Genomic DNA, 24,671 nt, shown 5'->3' with positions numbered 1-24,671 from the left:
GTAACTTACAGGTACAGTACTTGACTTTAACCCTGTTATGTCATTTCCTAGTTTCTTAAGATTTGCCTTGTGCAGTGTTTTTCATAGTGTGTCCCATTTGGTGTTCCAGGAGAAAGGGAAAATAGAATGTTTAAATAAAATTGGAACTTGGAAAAACACTTAATGCTATAATCTTGAAAATTCACAGTTTACATGAACTTGTGTCAAGTTTTGAGCAGTCTTTAGGGAAGGAAAACCATATTTATCTAAATTAATTTGAGCATGAAAACTTTTTAAATTAATATCACCTGAATCTCCCCCAAAAAAACTAGAAAACACATGTTAAGAAATGGTGATCCAAAGCCATAGGGCCATAGATTATTACTTCTGTTGTTATAAATGATAAACAAATATTAAATTACTGACAAAATTGGGCTGTTTCAAAAATTTTATAAATATATGTACATAGCTTGTAAGGATCTGAATTTATAAACTAGATCTACATTCTGAGTGTTTTCTTTTTTTTTTTTAAGTCAGCCTCTTACAAAAGTATTTGCCCCAGGGTTTCTTTATATTTTTGCTTTCCTATTTCTCTTAAAACATGGTTGACTAGATTTAAAAAATGTATGTATTATAAAAATTTTAGCACATATACATGATATATTTAATAATAGTTGAAGATGGCTCTTACTTTTAAAGGTAGTATATAATTGTTAAATTGAATTATCTTAAGGTGGAAATACAGTTTGTAGATTTATATTATAAAAATATTCATAATCATTGCTTTCATATATTCTGAGGGAAATAAAATCTTTAAATGAGAAAGTAAAAGTGGTAAGTGGTTTAGTATTGCCATTTAATAGACAGCAGTAAAATGTAAAGCAGCAGCGAGAACACTTGTGAAGTATATATATCTATTTTTTGGTGAAGTATATATATTTGGTGAAATATATATCTATTTTTTGAGTAAAGTGATTTTATGAAGAAAAAGATGTTTATAGATAAATTATGTGGCAGTTGGTTGTTTTCTAACCTTAATTGAGTTGAAAACTTTAGTTTAAATCTCATCTGATGAAGACTGTATATAACTCATTAAATAATTTAAAATTTATATTCTGTCAGTAAATATTTAAATTTTTATTATCTGTCTTTAATATAGGTAACTAAAATTCAAATGCAAATTTTACTTGTAGCCAATGTTATAGAAGTGTCAGGGAATTTCATAGTTATTTCTATATTTAGTAGGAGAAGGCCACATATATCATGGCTTTAAGCATGGTTATTTATAATATATTGTTGGTTTATTTGAATTGTTTTGTAGTAAATGACTTATAACTGAATAGTTTTGGTTAATTGTTAACGGATAAATCGAATGTTTTGAATGAAATCCATCCTTAGGCTATTGCCCTCAGTAGTGTTTTTATCATCCTGCTTCTGAACCTCTTGTTTTTAACTGGAGCATATGCATCATGAAAAGACCCATAGTTCTTGTTGTATCCATCATACCATCCCCTCACTACCAATTTTTTAAAACAGACTGAGGTTTCCCTTCTAGAAAAACATTTACTTTCATATGTACTTATTTTAAATTAATTTTATTCCATTTTAATCATGTACCCTTTTAAAAATCAATTCTTTAAACCTTTCCCTCACTGGGTATTGAGTTGAACCCAGGGTCTCTCTACCACTGAGCTACATCCCCAGCCCTTTTCATTTTTTTTCTTTTGAGACAGGGTCTCACCAGGTTGCCCAGGCAGCTTTGTGATCCTCCTTCCTCAGCCTCACAAGTACTTGGAATTCTAAGTATATACTACCATTCCCACCCAGCTCTATTTTGTATGTAATTTCTGGCTCACCTGGAGAAAGTCACCTGGTGACTGTTCTCACCAGAGAAGAGTCAGGGGTCTTTTAAAGGAGGCAGGGGTTAATAAATTAAAGCTTTTATTTTGTAGAAGTTTAGTATTAGAACAGATTATTCTTCAGATTGTGAAAGAGGTTCGTGCACCAGGAGTATAGTAGTTAAGTATGAAAAGAAACATTTGTAGGAACTTTGCTTGAAATAGTAAGAGAAACAAATTTAAAAGCAGAAAGAAAACAAAATTCTCTCATATTCAGGGAAACAAAAATGAACTTTTGTTTAGGTGGGCTTAACTCCTGTGACTCTAGTTAAGGAGAACCAAAAAAATGATTTACCTGCTGCACTGGCAGTCTTGGATTTAATATCTCTTTTGTGTTTAATTAGCAAACATATAGGGTTTTATTATACTTGAAACTATGTAGGAGAGTAACACTAAATGAGACTTGTTTAGATGATGGAATTTGAGAAATCCTACTTTTATTCCAATTTTGGAAGCAAATGTGTATTCAAATGCTCAGTGTTCAGGAATCTGGTGACTACTTGCTCAGAAATTTAACATCTTCAATTTAACTCTCCTACTTTGCTTTATTTGGTTCTCTCTTTCATTTTTATTTTTTTCTCATTTATTTATTTTTTAATTTGACTTCTATGATCAGATAAGGGATCTGGGTTGGGGAAACATTCCTAGTAGTCTTAATTAAGTACTGATTACCCTTAGTCTCTGAGTATATTGTCCATGTGGGTATGGAAGGAGAGAAGCAATCAACATTTATTGTGTTATTTAAATTATTATTTTGGATTTTAGATCAATACAACCGCTGATGAAAAGGACCCTACAAATCCTTTCCGTTTTCCAAATATTGGTGTAGAGAAGTTTCTGGAATTGAATTCTGAGCAGAATCATGATGACTACTGTTTAGCCTATGTCTTCACAGACCGAGATTTTGATGATGGTGTTCTTGGTCTAGCTTGGGTTGGAGCACCTTCAGGTAGGTTATCTAATTATTTCATAACTTAATACTTGAAACACAGAGCGATTTTCAGAGAAGACTGAATTTTACAAAATTTCAGAGAAAGTGATGTCTATACAATATCTTAATTTATGCTGCTCAACGTTAGGCAAGATTGATGAATATGATGTAAACAGCAAGATAGATGAAGTGCTTTATCATTTTTAAGTGATCGTAGGGAAATGTCCTGACATTTGGTATATTCAGTGGATGAAATAATTTTAGGGGATAATTTTTTTCCACAGAAGTTAAATTTCCTTTTTCCTTTAAAGAGATAAGCTATAATATTTCAGTATCACTTTGGGTAATTGTTATGACAATAGGATTAGCAATGGACTAGGGGCTAGGAGTCTGAGGTTTTATCTGCTCTCTTAAAAAATTTAAGTAAACCCTTGGCTTCAACTTGTTTAATTTACATATAATTTTTTCTCTTTACTCTTCTTTTAGACCTCATTTTTTGCCTGTTAGTTTTAGCATGCTTGCTGTTATCTTATTCTTCTAGATAACGCTTCATAGCTGATTATTCAGTTTGTAATAAATTATTGACCTAGTCTTTCATTTTTATTTGGCCTAATTTTTTAAAAAAAATATATGACAGTAGAATGCATTTAGACACATTGTACACAAATAGAGCATAACTTCTCATTCCTCTGGGAGTACACTATGCAGATTCACTCCAGTAGTGTAATTGTACATGTATATAGGGTAGTAATGTCTCATTCTACCTTCCTTCCCATCCCCACAGCCCTACCCCTCCTCTCACTCCTCTCTACACAAACCCAAGTTCCTTCATTCTTTCTATCCCTCCACCCCACTATGGATCCGTATCCACTTACAGAGAAAGCATTTGGCTTTTGGTTTTTTGATATTGGCTTATTTCACTTAGCATGATATTTTCTAGTTCCATCCATTTACCTGCAAATGCCATAATTTCATTCTTCTCTACGGATGAGTAATATTCCATTGCGTTTATCCATTCATCTGTTGAAGGGCATCTAGGTTGGTTCCATAGTTTAGCTATTGTGAATTGAGCTTCTGTAAACATTGACGTGGCTATGTCACTGTATGTAGTATGCGATTTTTAAGTCCTTTAGGTATAAACTGAGGAGTGGGATAGCTGGGTCAAATGGTGGTTCCATTCCAAGTTTTCTGAGGAATCTCCTTAGTGCTTTCTAGAGTGATTGTACCAGTTTGTAGTCCCACCAACAATGTATGAGTATACCTTTCCCCTTACATCCTCTCCAACACTTATTATTGCTTGTGTTCTTGATAATTGCCATTCTGATTAAAGTGAGATGAAATCTTAAGAGTATTGATGAACATGTTTTCATATGTTTGTTGATTGACTGTATTTCTTCTTCTGTGAAGTGACTGTTCAGTTCCTTAGCCTGTTTATTGATTGAGTTATTATTATTTTTTTTAGTGTTAAGTTTTTTAAGTTCTTTACATATTCTGGAGATTAGTGCTCTATCTGAGTTGCGTGTGGTAAAGATTTTTTTCCTATTCTATAGGCGCTCTCATCACGTTATTGATTGTTTCCTTTGCTGAAAAGAAGCCATTTAGTTTGAATCCATCCTATTTATTGATTCTTTATTTTACTTCTTGTTCTTTAGGAGTCTTGTTAAGGAAGTCAGGTCCTAAGCCAACATGATGAACCAACATTTCTTCTATTAGGCACAGGGTCTCTGTTCTATTGTCTAAGTCTTTGATCTACTTTGAGTTGATTTTTGTGCAGGGCGAGAGAAGAGGTTTAATTTCATTTTGCTACATGTGGATTTCCATTTTTCCCAGCACCATTTGATGAAGAGACTATCTTTTCTCTGATGTGTGTTTTTGGTGCCTTTGTCTAGTATGTATTTATGTGGATTTGTCTGTGTGTCTTCTGTTTTTCTACGTGTTTATTTTGGTACCAATACCATGCCATTTTTTTGTTACTATTGCTTTGTAGTATAGTTTAAGGTTCGATATTGTGATACCTCCTGCTTCACTATTCTTGCTGAGGGTTGCTTTGGCTATTCTGGGTCTCTTATTTTTCTATTAGTTGGCCTAATTTTTTTTTTTACATCCTTATTCTGTTGTATAATTTGGCTTAATTTCATTTAGTTCTACAGATAGTTCGTTATTCAAAAATATGGTGGTAGAATGGATTTTATTGTTTTATTGGCATGTTAGTTCTTACAGAGTACTTACTCAGAGATTATGAGCTTCAGTTCTCTTAACTGATTTATTTGAGCTAGGAAAAACATTGAGTGTTGAAACATTTGAATAGTAAAGTTTTTTGTGTTTGAATCTGTTTTTTTACAGTTTTCTCATTTTCTGTATTTGTAGTTTTCTTTTGTGGTGCTAAGAATCAACCCCAGGACCTCGTGCATGCTGGGCATGCTGCTATATATTTTTAAATTTTTTCCTTTTCTTTTTGGTGCATTATAATTGTATATAATGGTAGGCTTTATTGTTATGTATTTGTACATGCACACAATATAACAGTATAATTTGGTCATTATCATTTCCCAGTATTTCTCCCTTTTTCTCGCCTCCTTCTTTGGCCTTAGTCCCTTTCCTCTACTGTGCTGATCTCCTGAGATTTTCATGAGAGATCCTCCCCTAATTTCTTTTCCTTTCTTTTCTCCTTTTTGGCTTCTACTTATGAAAGAAAACATGTGACCCTTGACTTTCTAAGTTTGCCGTATTTTGCTTAAACACAGTGGTCTCAAGTTCCATCCATTTTCTTACAGTGACATAATTTCATTTTTTTTATAGCTGAATAAAACTCCATTCTCTCTCTCTCTCTCTCTGTGTGTGTGTGTGTGTGTGTGTATACATATATATGTAAATACAAAAATATATTACATTTCTTTATCCATTCATCCATTGATGGACACCTAGACTGGATTCCATAGTTGGGCTATTGTGAATTGTGCTGCTATAAACATGGGTATGCACGAACCTTATAGTATGATGACTTGTTGATTCTTTAGGATAAATACTGAGGATTGGTATAGCTGGTTTATATTGTGGTTCCATGCCTAGCCTTTTGAGGAACTGCCATACTGATTTCCATAGTGATTATACTAATGTACAATCCCACCAACAGTGTAAATGTGTTCTTTTCTTTTTTCATTATCTTTTCCAGCCTTTATTATTGTTTGCATTTTTAATGACATTCTGACTGGAGTGAGATAAAATCTCCTTGTAGTTTTGATTTGTATTTCCCTGATTGCTACTGAATATTTTTTCATATATTTGTTGACCATTTGTATTTATTCTTTTGAGAAATGTCATTTTAGTTCATTTGCCAATTTATTAATTTTTTGGTGTTAAGTTTTTTGTCTGTATATATTCTGGATATTAATCTTTTTGTTTTTGTTGTTTTTTTTACTGAATATTGAATGCAGAGGTTCTTAACCACTGAACCACATCCTCAGCCCTTTCCATTGTTTATTTTGAGACAGAGTTTCACTAAGTTGCTTAGGGCCTTAATAAGTTGCTGAGAATAGCTTTGAACTTGTGATCCTACTGCTTAGTCTCCTGAATCACTGGAATTATAGGTGTGTGCCATTGCACCCAGCTTTAATATTATGTCAGAAGAGTAGCTAGAAAGATTTTCTCCTCTTCTGTAGGTTCTCTCTTCAATTTTGAATTGTTTCCTTTGCTGTATAGAAGCTTTTAAATTTGATACCATCCCATTTATTAACTGTTGGCATTATTTCCTGAGCCTGTAAGGGTCCTATTAAAAAAGTCATTGCTTGTACCTATCTGTTGGAGAGTGACTTTACAGTTTCTTCAAGGAGTTGCATAGTTCCTGAACTAATTCCTAGGTCTTTGATCCATTTTGAGTTGACTTTAGTGCAGGAGAAGAGATAGGGTGTAGTCTCATTCTTCTACGTTTTCCCTGTCCTATTTGTTAAAAAGGCTCTTTTCTTCAGTGTATGTTTTTGGCATCTTTGTTAAGGATCAGATGACTGTATCGGTGTGGCGTTTTCTCTGTGTCTTTTATTCTATTCATTGTTCTATCTATGTGTATGTTTTTATGACAGTACTAAGTGTGAGTGTGGTGTTTGTTTTAAATCATAGTTTCGTAATATAATTTGAAATCAGGTATTGCTTTTTTTAATTACTTTGTCTGTTCTGGGTCTTCTTTTCTTCCAAATGAATTGTAAGACTTTTTTTTTTTAGTTCTATGAAGAATGTCATTGGTGTTTTGATGGGGATTGCACTTAATGTGTATATTGCTCTTTGCAGTATGGCCATTTTAACAATATTAATTCTGCCTATCTGGGAACCTGGGAAGTCTTTCCATCTTCTTTTGTCTTTCAGTTTATCTCTTTAGTACTGCATAGTTTTTATTGAGGTTTTTATTTCCATGGTTAGATTGATTCCTCAGTTTTTTTTTAAGCCCATTGTGAATGGGATTGTTTTCCTGATTTATTTTTCAGCAGATTAATTATTTATGTATAGGAAAGTTATTGATTTTTGAATGTTGATTTTGTAACCTGCTACTTTGCTGAATTGGTTTATTATTATCTTCTGGTGGAGTTTTAATATGAGATCATATTGTCTGCAAACAGTGATAATTTGACTTCTTCCTTTTCTGTTTTTATCCCATTTATTTCCTTGTCTTGCTTAATTGCTCTGGCTAGAATTTCTAGTATTATCTTGAATAGGAGTGGTGAGAATGGACATCCTTGTCTTGTTCCAGATTTTAAAGGAAATGCTTTTATTTATTTTTTTCCCATTTGCTGTGATGTTGGCTTAGGGTTTGTCATATATTGTCTTTAAAATGTTGAAATTAAGTCCTTCTATCCCTTATTTTTTTAGTGTTATTTAATCATCAATGGTTGTTGAATTTTTTTAGACTTTTTCTGTTGCAATGAGTAAGTAATTTTTGTGCTTAATTCTGTTTCTGTGTTAAATTATATTTGTTGATTTATCCATAAGTTAAACCATCCTTGCAACCTTGGAATAAAACCCGCTTGGTCATGATGTGCAATCTTCTTAATATGTTATGGAGTACAGTTTGCTAATATTTTACTAAGGATTTTTGCATCTAAGTTCATCAGGGATATTGGTCTGTAGATTTCTTTTGTTGATGTGTTTTTATTTGGCTTTGGTATTGGGGTGATACTGACTTCATAGAATGAATTTGGTGGAACACCTTTCAATGGAATGGACTAATTTAAGGTAACTTGTTACTTCTTCTTTAAAGAATTCAGCTGAAAATCCATCTGTTCCTGGGTTTTTCTTTATTGGAAAGCTTTTTATTACTGCTTTTATATCATTGCTAGTTCATCTGAGTTTTCTATGTCCTCTTGATTTAATTTTGAAGAAATGTAACCATTTCTTTTGAGATTTCCAATTTTTTTTTTTTTTAGTATAAGTTTTCCAAATTGTCCCTAATGATCCACTGGATTTCTGTGATGTCTTTGGTGATTTTTCCTTTTCATCTCTAATTTTATTAATTGGGATCTTCTCTCTTTTTCTTTAAATTAGTTTGGTTAAGGGTTTATCAGTTTTGTTTATCTTGGCAAAGAAGAACTGTTTCATCCACTGTTTTGTATATTTTTTTTAGTTGTGGATGGACACAGTACCTTTAATTTATGTATTTATTTTTATGTGGTGCTAAGAATCGAACCCAATGCCTCATACATTCTAGGCAAGTACTCTACTATTGAGCTACAACCCTAGCCTGTTTTATATTCTTTACTTATTCTCAATTTTGTTGATTTTTGTCTCTGATTTTATTTATTTCCTTCTACTGCTTTTAGGATTGATTTGTTCTTGTTTTTCAAGGGCTTTGAGATGCATCATTAGGTTTTTTATTTGGGATCTTTCGATTTTCTTGTGTAGACATTCATATTTATAAACTTTCTTCTTAGACCCACCTTCACAGTGTCCTAGAGATTCTGGTAGGTTGTATCACTATTCTTATTTGATTCAAAGAATTAAAAAACTTCTCATATGATTTCTTCTATCACCCATTGATCATTCAGTAGTGCATTGTTTAATCTCCATGATTTTATATAATCTCTGTATGGTTTTTGGCGTTGATTTCTAATTTTATTCTATTATGGTTTGAAAAGATAAGGAATTTTCTTTTTTTCCCCCCTCTTTTTGTATTTGCTAAGAGTTGCTTTGTGGCCTAAAATATATTCTATTTTGGAGAAGGTTCCATGAGCTTCTGAGAAGAAAGTGTATTCACTTTTTGTTGGATGGAATATTCTATAGATGTCCGTTGAGTCAATTTGATTTGGATAACTTATCATCGGTGAGGGAGTTGTGTTGAAATTATCTAGTATTATTGTGCTGGGGTCTATATGAGTCTTTGAGTAGTGTCTGTTTTCTGTGATTGAATGCACCCATAGTTGTGGCATAAATGTTTACTATTGTTATATCTTCTTGGATTGTTCCCTTTACCAGTATAAAGTGATCATTTTAGTCTCTTCAGATTAATTTTGGTTTGAAATCTACTGTATCAGATATTCAGAGTAGTACTCCTGCTTGTTTTGGGGTTCTATTTGTATGGTATATCAATTTCCATCTTTTCACTTACAGCCTTTGCCTATAAAGTGTCTCTTGAAAATAACATCTAGTTGGGTCTTGTTTTTTAATCACTTCTGCTAGCCTGTCTTTTAATTAGAGTGTTGAGAACATTTCTATTTTGTGTTATTAATTCTTGCCATTTTGATTTATTTATAATGTTTAACTTGGTCCTTTTTTTCATTTACTTAGCTGCTCTTCAAATGAGATCTTACTTTTTTGTGTGAACTTAGGCATTTGTTTTGTTTTTGATTTCTTCTGTGTGGAGTATTTCTTTCTTTTTTTTTTTTAAAATCTTTTAATATTTATTTTTTTTTAGTTATCGGGGGACACAATATCTTTGTTTGTATATGGTGCTGAGGATCGAACCCGGGCCGCACGCATGCCAGGCAAGTGCGCTACTGCTTGAGCCACATCCCCATCCCTGTGTGGAGTATTTCTTTCAGAGTTTTTGTAGTGCTGGCTTAATAATCATGAATTTTTGTTTTAGTTTTTGCTTATCTTGAGAGGTTTTTATTTCTTCTTTGATTCTTAAGGATAGCTTGCTGCATATTGCAGTCTTGGTTAATAGTTATTTTCTTTCAGGACTTAGAACACATTCTAAACCCTCCTGGCTTTTAGAGTTTGTGCTAAGAAATTGGAAATAATTTTGATCAACTTGCTTCCACATGTGATGATATTTTTCTCTTGACACTTTAAAAAATCTATACTTGTTCTATATGTTAGGCATTTTAATTTTAATGTGTCATGGAGAGGTTCTTTTTTGATCTGGTCTATTTGAAGTTCTCTATGCAGCCTATATCTGGATATCCATATCATTCTCAAGGTTTGGAAAATTTTCTGTTCTTATTTCCCTGAAGAGGTTATTCACTCATTCCATTATCCTACATTTCACAACCCTCTTCAATTTCAGTGATCCTCAAATTAGTCTCTTAATGTTGTCCCAGAGTTCTTGCGTATTCTGTTCATGATTACTTGTTTTGTTTTCTTTAATACTGTCTGAATGTTCAAGGCCAGTTACTTTGTCTTCCAGCTCTGAGATTCTGTCTTTAGCATGGTCTACTATATTAGTGAGACTCTCAACTGAACATTTTATTTGATTTATTGTATCATTTATTTCCAAGATTTCTATTTTATTCTTTTTAAATTACACCATCTCCATATTAAGTTTTTCATTAATATCCTGTACTGACTTCTTCAGTGCATTTGGTAGTTTTCTGTATTCTCTTGGAATTCATTGATCATTTTTATAATCATTCTTTTGAATTATTTATCTGATATTTTGTCCACTTCAGTATTTTAGGGGTTAGTTGCTGGGGAATTATGAAAGTTAGAGGCACCATGTTACCTTATTTTTTCTTATTTCTGGTATTTCTGTGTTTTATACATTTGTTAGGATGACTTTTTCTTCTAATCTTTTGTGTGGCCTTTTTAAGGCATGACCTTCTCTTCCTAGAGTGTCCTTAGAGTGATCTAGATTGAGACCCCTTGTAGGTGTGGTACCCTCTGCCTTTGTGTTAATTTTGTTTTTGCTGTAGGTATGGATGTCCATGAGTGGGACCCGAGGGCCCACACCTAGGTGTTTCTACTAGGGGCCATGTCATTAGTTTTTTTTTTGGTCTCCTCTATTCTTTATATTAAAATATGGCTGAACTGTGAGTGTTGTTAACTTGCCTGTGGAGCAGGGTGTGCTTTCTTTTGAATCAATTTAGTTCAGCAGTAAAGTCTCTACACTTTGAACTAGTAGTATCTCTCTATATTGTCAGCAACTCACAGAAAAGGGGGAAACAAATAGAACCAACCAAATGAAACAATATGCAGCATTGAAGTAAATACCTGGTGGCTAATATGACATCTAGAACACTGATTACAATGAAAACAGGAATAGTGAGGTCAGCAGTTACCACCAGCAGAAACAATAAATAACTGTGAACGAGTTCTAGCATTAAAGACGGGTGTCAACTACATTCATAGTATTAATGACTGCAACAACATGAATGGCGGTGGCAGGAGTTATATAAACCAGACATTTCTAAAAGACGATTAAAAATACCATCAAGAGAAAAGAGAATGTGATAGAAAGGTAGATGAAAGTTTCGAATTTTCAAATGGAGATAATGCAGGAGAGATGTAGCAAATGATGTTTAATAAAGAAGCAGGAGAGGGCTGGGATTGTAGCTCAGTGGTAGAGTGCTTACCTTGTATGTGGAAGGCACTGGGTTTGATCCTCAGCACACATAAAAGTAAAAAAAAAAAAAAAGGTATTGTTTCTATCTAAAACTAAAAAATGGATTAAAAAAGAAGGAGAGAAAAATAGAAAAAAAATAATAGGAAAGAGAATAATTGAACTTGGCTGTTAGTAGGATAAGAGAGGTAAGAAACAAGAGAAATAAAGAGAAAGCAAAACCAAAATAAACAAGTCAAAAACCCTAACCCTCAAAAGAAAAAGTAAGGAGAAATAACAATTGTTTAAAAATGCTAAAAAAAAAAAAGAAATGTGTACATAATGCACAAACCAATCAGCATAGCAAGAACACACACACAATATTTTTAATGAAAAATGAAAGAATTAATAACAATTGTTTAAAAATGCTAAAAAAAAAAAAAAAGAAATGTGTACATAATGCACAAACCAATCAGCATAGCAAGAACACACACACAATATTTTTAATGAAAAATGAAAGAATTATCTCTTCTGAGGTGGTTAAAATAGTTGATGCAAATGGATGGTAAGTGCTATGCCCAACTGTTCTCCTTTCTGTTTCTTCTTAGACTATATATTGAGACCCAGAGAAAGAGCAAGGGCTGGGGTTGTTAACCCCTTCCTCTTTTTGTGTTGCTCACCATGATGCCTGCTATAGTGATCTAAAACTAAATTTGGTGGAAATAGTTCTCAGCTTCCCTCTTCACCATATAAAGTAGGATGGAATGGGAAGTACTATTGATTGGAGTGTTGTCTGCACAGATGAGATCTATGTACTCCCAGGGTAGAGTTGCTGCAGAGTCCTATGAAGGGAGTTCTGGCATCTGGGACTTAGGTCTAATCAGGCCTAGGAACCTTGTTCAGTGGTATTTGCTTTGGAAAGAATAGAACAACACACCTCTAGGGCCAGGCAGATCTAATCTTCTAGGAGTCTGGATCTCATTATTTACTGGGCAGGGGAACCAGTCCTCCACACACTCTGCTGCCCAGTAACACAGTCTTCCCAGGCTTAGTCCCTGAGAGTATTCACACTTGCCTCTTCGATTTCTCCACCCTCTTCAGCTGGTCACATGAGCTGCCAGACTCAATGGAAAGTGAGTTGCACTCCCCTTTGTTTTTTGACTTGAATCCCCTGGGTACAGTCTTCTCTCTATCTGTTTCACTGGCATTCTGCTAGGTACACCCTAGGCTATATGTTAGATGCTTGTCCAGACAGTATGGCAATGTTTGCTCTGATCTCCCAGCTCCTGTAGCAGAAAGCTACAGCATGGCCTTCTTAAGATGGCTTCCACTTGATCTCTGCTTGCCAGTTGAGAAATATATAACACCAGTCATTCTGCAGCATGTGAATAAGTTAAGTTCAGGTTGCTTTTCTGATCCATAAGTTTTTCCATTCCAAATCAGGCTTTTGTGCTTCTCTGCCTGTGTTATCCCCCCTCTCTGTGGTGAACGATTGCTACTGATGCTTCAGCAACCAGCTTGGCTCCAGTGTACTCTTTCTTGTTCTTTATTCAATGCACCCAAATTTATGAATCTCTAAGACACTCTGTCTAATATTGAATTTTAGTGTATTCCTCTTTCACCCACCTAAATGAGAAGCAGTATTCCCACTGCTTGAATCTAGAGTCATGGAGTAACTGAAAATGCAGCCTTCCTCTGATCTGCCATCTTGAATTTCCTGTAGTTTTCTCTAATCAAGAAAACAATATTTCCTATTCAACTCCATAATAAATGAAAATAGTCAGTGGACTGGGCTGTCTTGTAGGTTCCCACTTAAAATTATACAGTGCCTACATATGAAACTGGAAAGATTATAATGTCTTAACAAGAACAATAATGTGTTTAGTAGGTAGCCTCTTATTTCATTTAGAGACTAATGGTTCCTTTAAAAAAAAAGTTATTTAAATAGATAGCCCATTTTTTCTATTTCATTTGCTGACCCTTTCTAACACAGCTCTCTCTCTCTCTCTCTTTTTTTTTTTTTTAAAGAGAGAGAGGGAGAGAGAGGGAGAGAGAGAATTTTAATATTTATTTTTTAGTTTTCGGCGAATGCAACATCTTTATTTGTATGTGGTGCTGAGGATCGAACCTGGGCCGCACGCATGCCAGGCGAGCGCACTACCGCTTGAGCCACATCCCCAGCCCCTCTAACACAGCTCTTAAGGGACCATTTCTTTGGCTTCTTAAGGTGTATTCTGCTCCTGTATTATTCATTTTAATGTTTTCAGGTAACTGAATGAGCAAGTTAGTATTGAATAGTTTTGATTAAATTTAAAATATTTTTCTCTTCTCATTTTAATTTACAATTTTTATTTTTTTATGATGTTTCTGGAATAAATTTTTTTATAATATAAAGCAGTTATTGAGTTTGAGTCATGGTTTAGCTGTGGATGTATATGGTATCTCATCACTAAGGTTCTGGCATACCAAAACTAGTTGCAGTACTTTTAAAAATATAAACTATTACTTAGAAAATTAGATACACATTTTCTTTTTGCCTGTATAATTTGATTTAATCCAACATGTTATTAGTTTTAGTAAATATTAGGCTTTGATTTAAGGAATAATCATTAAGATATAAAGCACTCATTTAAGAAATAAACAAGATATAAATTACAAAGACTATATTTCAGAAGAATACACTCAAATTTATATATTATCTTCCCTTAAATTATCTAGACCTTAAAAATTCAGGAAAGTATTTATTATCAGAATTTTTTTAAATGTGCCTATTTATTTTCTTTTTTAAACCATGAAGATTTGCAGCATGGAGTCTTCTGTGCTTCGTTCAAGTTTGACAGTACTATATTGGACAAATTTGCATAATGACAATTCTTCACTAAGGCAGGATAGTAATTTACTATTTATTTTTAAACTATAACACATGGATTATAATTTTTACATATGGAGTACTATTGAATAATTCTGAGTTCCTTGAATGATTTAGTTCTTAGGACTTATCTCCAGAAATAGAAAAGGAATAACTTAAGAAAATAAGCTAAATATTCATAAGTCATTTGAAATTTCTCTCTATTAAGTTTTCTGTACAAAAAAAAAACATAACATAGTAAATTTGGAACATTGTAAAGCCTTCTCAACCTTTATATGGCTCAGTCTTTTTTAGTTTACTTTTCTGTGAAGCACAGTTATCATTTTATCTTTCTAAATCATAGTATCAGTAATCCAAATTTATATTAGACTTTTAAAGTGGTTTAGCAAAATGGTAATGACTTTGTATGTGGAAAGTTAATTTTAAGTAAGTTGATGAGTTATCTGAGTATCTAGTCCATTGGAGTTTTTTTAAAAAATCAAATAAGGAAAACATTTGTTGATTGTTTGATGGATTGATACGGTGCTAGAGATCAAATCCAGGACCCTGAGCATGCTATGCAAGTACTCTACTATTGAGTATCCTTAGCCTGAAAAAATGTGAATGTAAACTAAAGAACCTCTTTCTAAAACTCTTTCCTAAATAAAGTTAATTAGAAGAAAGTTAGTCTTCTCAGTGTATTGAGTATGAAGACATGGATTGATCAACCAGTTTCTGATTTTCCTAATTTCTTATATTTTAACTGTGTTTAGATGTGAAAACAATTTGATATTAAACTCTAAGGTATTATTAGTGAACAGATGAATTACAAATTGTATTAATACAATAGAAGTATGATTTTTCTCAAAATTTGAAAGTGTTATCAGGAAGAATTGAAAAATCATAATTCAATTTAAAAAAATTTTAAAAACTGAAAATTCAAAGTTCAGTGAATTCCTGATTAATCAGTTATTAATGTTTTTATTTCTATTTCTTCCCACTCTAGGCTTTCTCTTCTTCTTTCTTCCTGTCCCCCCCCCCCCCTTCTCTTTTCTCTCTTTCTTTTTCACAAATAGAATATATGTTCCATCTCAGGACAGTGAGTCACATACTAAGGTGCAATATTACTTTTTTGGGAGGTACTAGGGATTCAGCCCAGGAACACTCTACCACTGAGCTATTCATACCCCAGTCCTTTTTATTTTGAGATAGGATCTCACTAAATTGTCCAGGCTGGCCTTGAATTTGGAATCCTCCTGCCTCAGTCTTGAGTAGCTGGAATTACAGGCATGTCCCCTTGTGCCCAGCCATTGCTATTATTGGTAAAGTGATTTTCTCAGAATCTACTGGAGAATGTTTTGTTCAACTTTCATTTACCTTAAATTAATTTTTTAAAAACTGGGTATTGAACTTTGGGATACTTTACCACAGAACTGCTTCCCCACCCTTTTTCATTTTTTGAGACAGGGTCTAATTTGCTGGGGCTGGCCTTAAACTTGCCCCACCTCAGCCTGCAGAATCACTCGAATTATAGGCATTTGGCATCATGCCAGGCTATAAATTTTTCTTCTTCTTCTTCTTTTTAAATGTTTATTTTTTTAGTCGAATACAGTACCTTTATTTTATTTATTTATTTTTATGTGGTGCTGAGGATCGAACCTAAGCGAGTGCTCCACTAGCCATAACCCCAGCCCTAAAAATTTTCTTTATAAAGATGAAAAGGTATTAGGTTTTGACTCAGTGTAAATACTTACATATTCAGATTTAAAGGAAATATAAATATTGTTTTTGCTAAATTAATGAGAACAAAAATTTGAGGTTATCTGATGCTAAAAAACCATTATATAAGAGTTATGTATACCATTGGTTTGGACATCATAGCAAGTCAGTGCAATGTAATGGGACGGTCCCTAATCACCTTGTGCATCTGTGCATATATCTGGTACTCTGGAGAATACCGAGAACTGGGTTTTGTAATGGAGCAGGTGCCTGTGGCTTTGTGGGACCAAGTAGGAACACTTCTTTTAAAAATTAAATTCAACACACATTTGAACATCATCTAAGTAACAGGCACTGTAGTAGATGTTGGAAATATATAGGTGAACATGACTTGGACCCCAGTTTTCAAAACTTTACAATCTATCAAAATATAACAACTAACGACAATATAGTATGTGAAGGCTTACACAACAGTTTTCCAGTTAGCCTTTCAGTGTTTTTAAAAAATACACGGATTAATCAATAAACAATACATTTTTCTTTAAAAATGTTAATGTTGTTAAAAGAAGTAAAGTAGTTTTTATTTAGATGAAAAAAAAGAGTTATGTATACAATCCTGGGAATTTGTTTATGGGTGCTATTAAAACATTATTTGAAATAGTTTCTAATCTTAGACTAAAAAAACTTTTGAGTGTTTGATACATTTGGATACCAACTGTATTTTAGGTTTATATAGCTGTTTAATATTAGCTGGGGGAAGAAATGGAATAGATAACTGATTTAACTTGGTTTTTGTTTTTGGTGGTGGTGTTCTGAATTAGGAAGCTCTGGAGGAATATGTGAAAAAAGTAAGCTGTATTCAGATGGTAAGAAGAAATCCTTAAACACTGGAATTATTACTGTTCAAAACTATGGGTCCCATGTGCCTCCCAAAGTCTCTCATATTACTTTTGCTCATGAAGTTGGACATAACTTTGGATCCCCAGTAAGTATTGCCTCATTATTAGATTTTTAAAAAGCTATTAGCCTTTTGAGTATTTTTGTTTGCTTGTTTGAGGTAAAAACAAATATACATCTGAATGTTTAATTTTTATATGCAGTAAGATACTTGACCATACTGAAAGGGAGGAAGATAGAATATTTGTGATTAAAACAAGGAATGTAAGCATAGCAGTACTAGAATTTTGTCTTATTTATTCAGATAGAATAATATCTGTTCATATCTCTTAGCCCTAGAACAGAGTTTAGAACATAATTCACTCTAAATATCTTTTTGAATGAGAAATCCCTTTTTATTGTTTAAAGAATGTTCATAATCTTTAACAAATTGTGTAGTGGCTTTCTGCTTTGTTTTTATTAAAGCATTATTGGGATTTACTTGGATTTGCCTATCTTTGCTGTGGAAAAAGACTGTTATTTTAAGATCTTTTTATTATGATAAATTTTTAACCCACATAGAACCACCCCCCCCCCCCAAGAAAAAGCACAAACTCATATGACCATCATCCAGAATACAGATCTGTAAACCTTTTCTGTAAAGGCCGTGCTAGTAAATATTTTTAGGCAGTGAGGGTAATATTTGGCCTCTGCTACATGTTCTTTGTTAGTATAAGCCGTACAAGAACAGTCTGTGAGCTATAGTTTGCCAACCCCTGAGTTAAGAGTCAGCAATTGTCAAGATTTCACCATATCTACTTTCTATATTCTTTGTTAAGAATGTTTAAAGCAAATTTATCTATCATATATTTTATTGTAGGTTTCTGAAAAAAAGAGATTTACTTATACAACCAATTGATTATCCATTTAGCAAAATTAACAGCAATCTTTGGTATCATCTAATACTTACTTTTTCATTATACTGAATTTTAAGTGATCTAAAGATCATTACAACAAAGGAATAGAAATACTGAAAGTATTATATTTTGTGATTTTGGTAGAGCTTATTAAATGTTTGGGAAAATTTCACTTGAAAATTATATGTAAATTCGTTTTCCTTATGCCTTATCACTTGTAAAAATGGAAATTTTTATTATTTAAAAAATAATTTGTTGAGACTGGCAGTGGGTAGCTCAGTGGTAAAGCACATGCTTAGTGTGCATGAGGCCCTGGGTTGAATCTCCAATATCAAAATAAATGAATAAATAAGTAAATATTATATTTGTAGACCAAAATGCAATTCTCTAATTTCTCTAAGATTGTAATATGTAAGTGCTATTTCACTAACTTTTTTTCTTTTTTTAATCCCAGTCAGAAATTGAGAGATTATTATCAAAAGAGTACTTGATGAGCAAAGAAATTTATAGTTAATTTGCATTTTCAAGTACAGATACATGAATGTCCTTTCTTCTCCGCTAGCCTCCTTGGTTCCAGGCCTTATGAGGGAATTGCAGTACCTTTTCAACTCCTTTTTTGTCCTCTAGTTCAGGAACGCTCAGATTTTGATGTGTATATAAATCATCTGAGGATCTCAAAATACAGATTTATTTCAGTATGTCTTTGGTGGGACCTGAGTTTCTGTATTTCTAACACATTGCCAGGTAATGCTGCTGCTGCTAGTTTGAGGACCACACATGGAATAGGGAATCTAGATCATTCCCTTTTCACTTCTCATCTAATCTTTCCCTTGCCTAGCTGCCAGTGAGTTGTTTTTAGTACATTAACATTATATTATGTATTGTTTATTGTTTAATGGATAAATTGGTTCTCATTCTTTGCCTCCCTTGGTGTCTTTTCCTCTTATACCAGACTGTTAATGATTTTACCATGATTAATCACACCCTATTCTTTTGTGTATATTGTTGATTTTACTATAGATTGCACTGACATCAAGAATTATATAGTATTGGAATTTTTCTCTTTCTAAAATTCTAATGGTGAGAATAGTGCTAGTGCGATACCTTACAGAAACCAAATTGAATTCTATAGAATGAAAACTTTAAGCAAGATAATGTTAGAGAATAGTAAAGAGTTGTTAAATGCTGAATATTGGTTTAGGAGAAAAGTAGGAGACATCAGGAAAGATAAAGATGAAAGTAGAGGTCATATTTTTTATTCTGACCTCAGACTGGGAGCCAAAAATGAAAGTAACTTAAATGGGCTCCCTTGAGTGGTCTGTTTCTTTTTAGAGAATGGAGTTGTTGGTATTCAGAAGAAGATTTTAATTAAATCAAACTGTGATTCTGGTACTAATATTTTTTTTTTTTTTGCCTTTTCTTATATGTTCTAAATTATTTAAGGAGCATTGTGAGGTTTTCTTGTTTTAATGCATATCCCCAGGAGGGTAGGGGCTGCTGGGATCTGGTAGTGTTTTTTGCTTAGTCTCAGTTCTGGTCACATAACTGTGTTTACTTTGAGAAAATTCAGGGAGCTGTGCTTTGGTGCTTTTGTGTATAACTGATACTTTGACAGAATTTACCAATCCCAGGAAACACTTACACATACACAGATTTCTGTTTCCTGTTTATTCTGCAAAGCAGTATTTTGACTTTATGTCTTGGTTTTCCTAATTTCATTGTAAAATGGATCATTGTGTTTCTATCCTTAGCATTTTTACTCATCTTTCTTAGGTACTGTTTAATGAGTTAGCTGTCTTTGATTCCTATTCTCTATGTACTTAGTTCCATGCTCGTCTCTTTTGTTTCCTTTCCCCTTCTCTCTCTTCCCCCACTTCTCTCTGAACTAGTCGTAGCATATTATTTTACCATATATTTTAATATATAGCAATTTTATAGTAGTTTATTAGTACTGTTACTAGTTTTAAAAGTAGATGAGTTTATTTTTTATAGGATTTTATGACAGTTTGTCCTCAATTCTAGTTCCTACTTATAAAACTATCAGTTATTGTGGCTAGCCTTCTGAGATTCCTTCTCTTTTAAAAAAGACAATGACCCCTAAACGAGCAAATTATTTTTCTGCTTAGTTTCGAACAATTGTAAGATCCTTCCTAAAGGAGAGTCCTCGGCTTCAATTTTTTTCTCTGATCAGAAAATTACATTTAATCAGATGACCTGAAAACCTTATTTTACTTCCTGTTTATATAACTCTATATTCTGTTTGACAGCATGATTCTGGAACAGAGTGCACACCAGGAGAATCTAAGAATTTAGGACAAAAAGAAAATGGCAATTACATCATGTATGCAAGAGCAACATCTGGGGACAAACTTAACAACAATAAATTCTCACTCTGTAGCATTAGAAATATAAGCCAAGTTCTTGAGAAGAAGAGAAACAACTGTTTTGTTGGTATGTATATTTTCCTAACATTTTATTATGAACATTTTCAAACATTCAGAAAATGAAAAAATTACAGTGAGCACTTGGTTGTATTTGTGTTATTATGTAGCTATTATTCATTCATTATTAGTTATCCTGCATCTCATACTTTTTTGGCAATTTAAAATAGTTTGAAGACTTCAGAGTACTTGACTGCAAACACTTAAACCTGTCTATCATTAGTTCAATATTGTTTGTAGTTTTTTTTTTTTAAATACAAGTGAAACACACAAATCTTAAGTGCAGCATTTGATAAAATTGGCAAATGCATTTATCTATATAACTAAGCAACCATCAAGATATAAAACTTGGGCTGGGGATGTGACTCAAGCAGTGGCGCGCTCTCCTGGCGTGGCGGGGCGCTGAGTTCGATCCTTAGCACCACATACAAATAGGTTAAAGATGTGTCCAGGGAAACTAAAAAATGAATATTAAAAACTCTCTCTCTCTTAAAAAAAAAAGAGAGATAAAACATTTCTGACACCTAAGAAAGCTCTTTTATTCCCTGTCCTAATCAATCCCTGTCCTCAGCACATTCCCAAAGGCAAATACTAGCAGACTTATTTCACCATAGATTGGTTTTGCCTCTTAATATTTCATATAAGTGGAATCATAATAGTTTGTACCCCTTTGTGGAAGACTAATTTTAACTTAGTATGATATTTTTTTCTTTATTTAAATTTATATATGACAGTGGAATGCATTACAATTCTTATTACATGTATAGAGCACAATTTTTCATATCTCTGGTTGTATACATAGTATATTCATACCAATTCATGTCTTCATACCTATACTTTGGATAATAATGACCATCATATTCCTCCATTATTAATAACCCCATACCCCCTCCGTTACCCTCCAATCCCTCTGTTCTATCAAGAGTTCTTCTATTCCTCCCATGCTCCCTCTCCCTATCCCACTATGAATCAACTCCTTTTTTTTTTTCTTAAAGAGAGAGAGAATTTTTTTTAATATTTATTTTTTTTTTTAGTTTTTGTCGGACACAACATCTTTGTTTGTATGTGGTGCTAAGGATTGAATCCGGGCTGCACTCATGCCAGTGTGCTACCGCTTGAGCCACATCCCCAGCCCGAATCAGCCTCCTTATATCAAAGAAAATATTTGGTATTTGGTTTTTAGGAATTGGCTAACTTCATTTAGCATTATCTTTTCTAACTCCATCCATTTACCTGCAAATGCCACGATTTTATTCTCTTTTATTGCTGTGTAATATTCCATTGTGTATATATGCCACATTTTTTTTTATCCATTTATCTATTGAAGGGCATCTAGGTTGGTTCCACGGTTTAGCTATTGCAAATTGTGCTGCTGTAAACATTGATGTGGCTATGTCCTTGTAATATGCTGTTTTTAAGTCCTTTGGGTATAGACCGAGGAGAGGGATAGCTGGGTCAAATGATGGTTCCATTCCCAATTTTCCAAGAAATCTCCATACTGCTTTCCATATTGGCTGTACCGATTTGCAGTTCCACCAGCAGTGTATGAGTGTACCTTTTTCCCCCACATCTTCGCCAACGCTTATTGTTGTTTGTCATCATAATAGCTGCCATTCTGACTGGAGTGAGATGAAATCTAAGAGTGGTTTTGATTTGCATTTCCCTAATTGCTAGTGATGATGAACATTTTTCCATGTATTTGTTGATTGATTGTACATCATCTTCTGAGAAGTGTCTGTTCAGTTTCTTGGCCCATTTATTGATTGGATTTTTTTGGGGGGGTGGTGTTTAGCTCTTTGAGTTTTTTTATATACCTCAGTGATTAGTGCTCTATCTGATGTGTGACGGGTAAAGATTTGCTTCCAAGATGTAGGCTCACTATTCACCTCACAGATTGTTTCTTTTGCAGAGAAGAAACTTTTTACTTTAGTCCATCCCATTTATTAATTCTTGATTTTAATTCTTGTGCCACAGTAGTCTTATTAAGGAAGTTGGGGCCTAATCCACATGATGGAGATTAGGGCCTACTTTTTCTTCTATTAGACACAAGGTCTCTGGTTATATTCCTAAGTCCTTGATCCATTTTGAGATGAGTTTTGTGCATGGTGAGAGATAGGGGGGTTTAATTTCATTTTGTTGCATATGGATTTCCAGTTTTCCCAGCACCATTTGTTGAAGAGGCTATCTTTTCTCCAGTGAATATTCTTGCACCTTTGTCTAATATGAGGTAATTGTAGTTTTGTGGGTTAGCCTCTATGTTCTCTATTCTGTACCATTGGTGTACCAGTCCGTTTTGGTGCCAATATCATGCTGTTTTTATTACTATTGCTCTGTAGTATAGTTTAAGGTCTGGTATAGTGATGCCACCTGCTTCACTCTTCCTGCTAAGGATTGCTTTAGCTATTCTGGGTCTCTTATTTTTGCAGATGAATTTCATGATTACTTTTTCTATTTCTTTGAGGAATTTCATTGGAATTTTGATTGGAATTACATTAAATCTATATAGTGCTTTTTATGGTCATTTTGATAATATTAATTCTGCCTATCCAAGAGCAAGGTATATCTTTCCATCTTCTAAGGTCTTCCTTGATTTTTTTCTTTAGGGTTCTGTAATTTTCATTATATAGATCTTTCACCTCTTTCATTAAGTTGATTCCCAAGTTTTTTTTTTTTTTTTTTTTGAGGCTATTGAGAATGGGGTAGTTTTTCTCATTTCCCTTTCTGAGGATTTGTCACTGATATACAGAAATTCCTTTGATTTATGGGTGTTGATTTTATATCCTGCTACTTTGCTGAATTCATTTATTCTAGAAGTTTTCTGGTGGAACTTTTAGGGTCTTCCAGGTATAGAATCATATCATCAGCAAATAATGCCAATTTGAGTTCTTCTTTTCCTATGTGTATCCCTTTAATTTCTTTCATCTGACTAATTGTTCTGGCCAGTGTTTCAAGAACTATGTTAAATAGAAGAACTGTGTTAAATAGAAGTGGTGAAAGAGGGCATCCCTTTCTTGTTCCAGTTTTTAGAGGGAATGCTTTCAGTTTTTCTCCATTTAGAATGATGTTGGCCTGGGGCTTATCGTAGATAGCCTTTACGATGTTGAGATATGTTCCTGTTATCCCTAGTTTTTCTAGTGTTTTGAACATGTAAAGGTGCAATATTTTGTCAAATGCTTTTTGTGCATCTATTGAGATGATCATATGATTCTTATCTTTGAGTCTATTGATGTGATGAATTATATTTATTGATTTCTGTATGTTGAACCAACCTTGCATCCCTTGGATGAATCCTACTTGATCATAATGCATGATCTTCTTGATATGTTTTTGTATTTGATTTGCCAGAATTTTATTGAGAATTTTTGCATCTATGTTCATTAGAGAGATGGTCTGAAGTTCTCTTTTTTTGATATGTCTTTGCCTGGTTTTGGAATCAAGAGTGATATTGGCCTCATAGGATGAGTTTGGAAGTGCTACCTCTTTTTCTACTTCCTGAAATATATTGTAGAGTATAGGTATTAGTATTAGTTCTTCTTTTAAGGCCTTATAGAACTGGGCTGTGTTTCCATCTGGTCCTGGGCTTTTCTTGCTTGGTAGACTTTTGATGCCGTCTGTTATTTCGTCACTTGAAATTGATCTGTTTAAATTGTGTATATCATCCTTATCAATTTGGGCAAATTATATGACTCTAGAAATTTGTCGATGCCTTCAATATTTTCTATTTTATTGGAGTACAGGTTTGCAAAATAATTTCTAATTATCTTCTGTATTTTTGTAGTGTTTGTTGTGATATTTCCTTTTTCATCATGTATGTTAGTGATTTGAGTTTTCTCTCTCCTTCTCTTTGTTAGCATGGCTAAGGGTCTGTCAATTTTATTTATTGTTTCAAAGAACCAACTTTTTGTTCTGTCAATTTTTTCAATTGTTTCTTTTGTTTCAATTTCATTAATTTCAGCTCTGATTTTAATTATTTCCTGTCTTCTGCTGCTTTTGGTGTTGATTTGTTCTTCTTTTTCTAGGACTTTGAGATGTTGTGTTAAAGTCATTTATTTGTTGACTTTTTCTTCTTTTAAGGAATGAACTCCATGCAATAAACTTTGCTCTTAGAACTGCTTTCATAGTGTCCAGAGATTTCGATATCTCGTATCTGTGTTCTCATTCATGTTTAAAAACTTTTTAATCTCCTTCTTGATGTCTTCTGTAACCCATTGTTCATTCAGTAGCATATTATTTAGTCTTCAGGTGTTGGAGTGGATTTTATTTCTTATTTTATCATCAATTTCTAATTTCATTCCATTATGATCTGATAGAATGCAGGGTAG

At 33.3% G+C, this 24,671-nt stretch overlaps 1 protein-coding gene across 2 annotated transcripts in view; it reads left to right on the top strand.

Moving 5' to 3' along the window:
- Nucleotides 1–24,671, top strand: part of Adam10 (ADAM metallopeptidase domain 10) — a 159,775-nt gene that overhangs the window by 109,949 nt on the left and 25,155 nt on the right. For both annotated transcript variants that reach the window (XM_076850856.1, XM_076850855.1), the window contains 3 exons: nt 2,643–2,826; nt 16,937–17,100; nt 20,176–20,359. In XM_076850856.1, coding sequence (XP_076706971.1) covers nt 2,643–2,826; nt 16,937–17,100; nt 20,176–20,359 — 532 coding nt within the window. The remainder of the gene's footprint in view (nt 1–2,642; nt 2,827–16,936; nt 17,101–20,175; nt 20,360–24,671) is intronic.

The sequence above is a fragment of the Callospermophilus lateralis genome, chromosome 3, assembly GCF_048772815.1.
Source record: "Callospermophilus lateralis isolate mCalLat2 chromosome 3, mCalLat2.hap1, whole genome shotgun sequence".
In the NCBI taxonomy this organism is placed as follows: Eukaryota; Metazoa; Chordata; class Mammalia; order Rodentia; family Sciuridae; genus Callospermophilus; species Callospermophilus lateralis.
This window is presented reverse-complemented; position numbering and strand designations above follow the sequence as displayed.